Source organism: Papio anubis, chromosome 17 (assembly GCF_008728515.1).
Source record: "Papio anubis isolate 15944 chromosome 17, Panubis1.0, whole genome shotgun sequence".
Taxonomy (NCBI): domain Eukaryota; kingdom Metazoa; phylum Chordata; class Mammalia; order Primates; family Cercopithecidae; genus Papio; species Papio anubis.
Window position 1 is genome coordinate 3,529,148 of NC_044992.1, and position 5,636 is coordinate 3,534,783.

The 5,636-nt window shown below is 54.6% G+C and overlaps 1 protein-coding gene across 1 annotated transcript in view; it reads right to left on the minus strand.

The window, feature by feature from the left end:
- Nucleotides 1–207: 207 nt before the first annotated feature.
- P2RX1 (purinergic receptor P2X 1) overlaps nt 208–5,636 on the minus strand; it is a 17,338-nt gene continuing 11,909 nt past the window's right edge. The window contains exons 5-9 of the mRNA XM_031657219.1: nt 3,569–3,780; nt 2,549–2,639; nt 2,094–2,159; nt 1,619–1,720; nt 208–1,489 (exon numbers count right to left, since the gene is read on the minus strand). Of these exons, the coding sequence (XP_031513079.1) occupies nt 1,424–1,489; nt 1,619–1,720; nt 2,094–2,159; nt 2,549–2,639; nt 3,569–3,780 (537 nt within the window). The 3' untranslated portion in view covers nt 208–1,423. The remainder of the gene's footprint in view (nt 1,490–1,618; nt 1,721–2,093; nt 2,160–2,548; nt 2,640–3,568; nt 3,781–5,636) is intronic.

The window sequence follows — 5,636 nt, forward strand, 5'->3', positions numbered from 1 at the left end:
GTGCCAAGATGGCAGCCCATGGACAGAGGTGAGCTGACCTCTCCACCCAGCGCTGACCCTGCTGGGCTCAGGTTGTATGAGTCGGCTCACTGGTCCCCACCAGCAGATCAAGAGGGATCTCAGAGATTGCCCAGCTCAGTCCCACATTTCACAGACGAGCACACTGTGTTTCAGAGAGGTCTGGAAAGAAAGCATGGACGGCAGAGGTTGTCCTCATTCCCTTTATTGTACTCCACCCCTCGCTTCTCCCAGACCTTCTGTTCAGACACAGCCAGGCAGGTCTTGGGAGCTGGGGCCGAGCCACAGGCAGGGAGCCCAGGATTTGGCTGGGGCTCCCACCCCAACCCGAGGTAGCTGAGTAAGGATTCATGGCTAGGAGGGCTGTCCTGGCCTGGCACGCTTGGAGAGAAGCCTTTCCCTATGGAGGTGACATGGCACGGACCATGTGTGTGTGCTTGGGGGTGTAGGTGTGTGTAGATGGTTGTGTTTGCAGGGCCCAAGCTGTTCACATACAGTGTGGAAGGATGCTGTGTGCACGTGGGTGGTGTGTACACTGGGTTGTGTGCAGGAGACACCGTGTGGCATGTGAGCACACAACACACACGCTGAAGGTGTTTGAGACCCTGTTCAGTGTCTGCACCCGCCAGGCAGTGCAGGCTCAGGGCTGAGTCTGACTCCTGCTCAGGAGCTTAGAGTTAGAAAGTCCAAGGACAGCACTTCTTAAACTTCGGTCCCAGAATGGCCTAGGGAGTTTGCCATCCACGTGGATCATATGGCCAGCCCGGGAGCCTTTGGTTCAGGAGGTCTGCGGTGGGCCCAGGAGCTTGCATTGTCAGTGATTCCCCAGGGAACCCCAAGGCCAGGAAGAAACAGGGCTCAAGCAGGGCTGTCTAATAGAACTTTCTTCGATGGTGAAAGTGCCCTGAGCTGTCCAGTATGGCAGCCACTAGCCACGTGTGTCTACTGAGCAGTTGAAATGTGGCTAGTTCAACCGAGGAACTGAATTTTGTGTTTCATTTGATTTTATTTTAGTTTAATTTAGTCACTTATGGTTACTGACTGCCACATTGGAGAGCCCAGATCTAGAGAAATGGAGGCAGCGGGTTGGATAATGAGGGTCCAGAGAGAGAAGCACAAAGCTAGGGTACAAATATGTGAGAGGGCCCTGCCTAGTCCCAGCCCTTCCCCACCAGGAGTGGCTGAGGCTGGGGTAGGGCTCCACTGGGGGGTGTGGAGTTGGAGCCAGAGCTCAGATTTGCACAGGTCTCTCCTAGTATGCACCCTGAGCTTCTGGCAAACTGCTATCTGCCTGGCTGAGAGGGTAGGAGACTTCCTGGGGAGGCCCCTCTGCCCTGGCTGGGACCCACCAGGGCCCCAGGCTGGAGCCTCACGCTGCATCTAGTCAGGAGTCCCGGGCTGACCATCAGGATGTCCTCATGTTCTCTTGCAGGCCCAGGGTGGAGCCAGTAGCTGCGAGGTCACGCTCATCCTGTGTGTGTGGAGCAAGGGTTGCGGGATACAAGTCAGCGCTGGGGAAGCAGCTGCCCACACCCCCCACCCCAACACAGACACACACTCCGGAGGCCTTCGGAGGGCCTGGTGCAGGGGCTTCTCTTACCGCCCCTGGCCCCATGTCCTCAGCGTACTTGAACTTCTTCTGCTTGTAGTAGTGTCTCTTGGGCAGGATGTGAAGCAGTAGCAGGTCACAGAGAACTGTGGCCTGGGGTCAGGGCAGGGCATGGAGACAGGGTGGGAATCCGGGGCGGGTACAGGGCCCTCCACATCCCACCTCAGTCCCTGGCAGTGTGGCCCCGGCTGGATCCGACCTCACTGGAGGCCAGTTTCCTGGAGGGTGGATGAGGCCCTGCAGGACCCTCAAGGGACCAAGATGGTTCCACCCCAACACTGTCCTACCCCAGCTCTGGGCCTTGGTTTTCTTAGATCTACTGTGGGTGGTGGGGTGGGCAGCCGCTGGCTCAAACATGAGAGACGGGTAGGGTCAAGTTTCAGGGTGAGGCACGTGCTGCTGCTACTGAGTTGTGGAAGAGGAGGGGCCGACCCCAGCATGGTGACCCAGTGACCCCAGCGCTTACCACCCCAAAGATGCCAATTCCAGAGCCGATGGTGGTCATCGTGGGGATGATGTCAAACTTCCCAGCCTGGTGGCAGGACCCAGGGAGAGAAGGGTTAACCGTTGGAAGGGGCCCAGCTGGAAAAGGTTGGACCTGGGACAAGGGGACTTCCCACCCTCGGCTGTGAACTGTGCCCCCCTCTGACTCTACATGGGCCACCAGCTGCGGGTCAGTAGACTTGGGTTTTGACCTTGGCTCTGCCTACCTGGGCCCAGGGAGACTTTGGGGGAGGCATGGCCACAGGTTGCAAAGCCCTGCCCTGGACGTGCCCCATGCCCCATCTGTTGTTATAAGTAAAACTGCTGAGTGAACCCACCCAATCTCCGGTCGTCTATAACTGTAGCCGCCCAGAGGTACTCACAGTGTGTCTGTGAGAATGCGTCTCAGCTGCCACCACCCTCACGCTGGACACTCACCTTGCCGTCCACCAGGATGTCAAAGCGAATCCCAAACACCTTGAAGAGGTGACGGTGGTTGGTCCCGTTCTCCACAAAGTGCCTGGCAAACCTTGGGGAACGGATCAGGTGGCGGGAGCGTGATGCAGGGGACTGTCTTGGGTCTGGGGTCCTTAGCGCATCAGGAGCTTTAGTGGTCTCTGAATACAGCCCCATCCCCAAACCCGGGCAGGATCTCAGGCCTCATTCTAGGAAAGCTGTACTCAAGTCTTGCCCCAACTCCTTTTTTATTTTTATTTATTTATTTATTGTGAGACAGAGTCTCGCTCTGTCACCAGGCTGAATGGAGTGCAGTGGCAAGATCTCGGCTCACCGCAACCTCTGCCTCCCGGGTTCATGTGATTCTCCTGCCTCAGCCTCCCGAGTATCTGGGACTATAGGCACGTGCCACCATGCCCAGCTAATTTTTGTACTTTTAGTAGAGACAGGGTTTCACCATATTGGCCAGGATGGTCTCGATCTCCTGACCTCGTGATCTGCCTGCCTTGGCCTCCCAACATGCTAGGATTACAGGTGTGAGCCACCGTGCCCAGCCCCAACTCCTTTTTGTTTGTTTGTTTGTTTGTAAGAGATGGGGTCTCATTCTGTCACCCAGAATGGAGTGACAGTAGTATTATCACAACTCACTGCAGCCTCAGATTCCTGGTCTCAAAGCAATCCTCCCACCTCAGCCTCCTAAGATACCTTGATTACAGGTGTGGGTGCTATACCCAGCCATTGCTCCAGCTCCCAATGTCAGCAGTTTCCCCAGCTAGTCCTGGCCGGTGGGCCTCGAGGGGTCTGAGACCCAGGGATAGGGGATTTGAGACTTCAATATCTTGCTCCCTGCTGGCTTCCTGCATGGCCACCCAGGCAGAATGGGAGCTGCCCAGGACCCTCTGCTCCCCGCTGGGGACACTTTCTCAGGCCTGCAGGGTTCTGGGAGTGGAAAAGCCCGCAGGACCACAAGGAAGAATGTGCTGCTGGGGGCCTGGCAGGTACCTGAAGTTGAACCCTGGGGAGAGATTTTTCTCCTCGTACAGCCCATGGAACTCGTAGATGGGTTTGCAGTGTCGTACGTGCCAGTCCAGGTCACAGTGCCAGTCGATGGTGACGCCAACCACTCCGCCCTGCCAAGGGCACACGTAGTTAAGATCTGGGATTTCGGGATCAAAAACACCCATCTCAGCCCGGCACGGTGGCTCACACCCGTAATCTCAGCACTTTGGGAGGCCGAGGCAGGTGGATCACCTGAGGCCAGGAATTCAAGACCAGTCTGGTTCATATAGTGAAAACCTGTCTCTACTAAAAATACAAAAATTAGCCAGGTGTGTTGGTTCACGCCTGTAATCCCAGCTACTCGGGAGGCTGAGTTAGGAGAATCACTTGAACCTGGGAGGCGGAGGTTGCAGTGAGCCAAGATGCGTCACTGCACTCTAGCCTGGGCAACAGAGCCAGACTCCGTCTCAAAGACAAAAACAAGCAAAAACCCCCATCTCAGAGCTGGTACCAGCACTCTTTCAAGAACAGAACATTTTGGAGCCGGGCGCAGTGGCTCGCGCCTGTAATGCCAGCACTTTGGGAGGCTGAGGTGGGCAGATCACTTGAGATCAGGAGTTTGAGATCAGCCTGACCAACATGGTGAAACCTGTCTCTACTAAAAAATACAAAAATTAGCTGGGCATGGTGTCGGGCACCTGTAATCCCAGCTACGTGGAAGGCTGAGGCAGGAGAATTGCTTGAACCCGAGAGGCAGAGGTTGTTATGAGCCAAGATCATGCCGTTGCACTCCAGCCTGGGCAACAAAGCAAAACTCTGTCTCAAAAAAATCAACAACAACGGCCGGACGCGGTGGCTCAAGCCTGTAATCCCAGCACTTTGGGAGGCCGAGACGGGCGGATCACAAGGTCAGGAGATCAAGACCATCCTGGCTAACACGGTGAAACCCCGTCTCTACTAAAAAATACAAAAAACTAGCCGGGCGAGGTGGCGGGCGCCTGTAGTCCCAGCTACTTGGGAGGCTGAGGCAGGAGAATGGCGTGAACCCGGGAGGTGGAGCTTGCAGTGAGCTGAGATCTGGCCACAGCACTCCAGCCTGGGTGACAGAGTGAGACTCCGTCTCAAAAAAAAAAAAAAAAAAAAAATCAACAACAACAACAGTAAAAAAAAAAAAAAAACTGAACATTTTTTATTTAAGAAAAGATACTGAGAAGCTGTTTTGGGGTAGAGGTCCTGCCACCCTCACTGGCCTTCCCTCCCATTACCCTCCACACTCCAGCTCTCTGATCATTTCATTAGTATTTATTTATTAATTATTTATTTATTTTCGCCCTGCTCTTGTAGCCCAGCTATGTCCTTGTTATTCCCTTCTGTTTCACTCTATGTGTTTCCTTTGGGAACATTTCTCGCTTTATAATCATAAGTTTGTTTAGTGTGATTATGTATTAACCCATCTCCTCCAAGACTGAGCTCCAGGAGGACGAAGCTATCTGTCTCATTCATCACCAACTCCTGAGTTCCCGGCACAGGGCACAGTGCAGGAGGCAAGCAGTTACTGCATTAATTAAAGATGGAATCTGTAAAGATGTGGACTGAGAAGAAAACATTTGAGAAAGCGAAGCTCCTCTGGGCGAGGCAAGTAACAGGTGGAGATGGGCTGAGCAACAGAAGAGCTGGAAGGTGGTCAGAGAAGAGGGCAGGGAGCTGGGCAACTTGGCAGGAGCCTAGTACTGAGAAGTTCCCAGCTGAAGATGGCAGGGAGACCTTCCTTCCTTCCTTCCTTCCTTCCTTCCTTCCTTCCTTCCTTCCTTCCTTCCTTCCTTCCTTCCTTCCTTCCTTCCTTCCTTCCCTCCCTCCCTCCCTCCCTCCCTCCTTCCCTCCTTCCTTCCTTCCATCCCTCCCTCCTTCCCTCCTTCCCTCCTTCCTTCCTTCCATCCCTCCCTCCCTCCCTCCTTCCCTCCTTCCCTCCTTCCCTGCTTCCCTGCTTCCCTCCTTCCTTCCTTCCTTCCTTCCTTCCTTCCTTCCTTCCTTCCTTCCTTCCTTCCTTCCTTCCTTTTTTTTGAGACAGAGT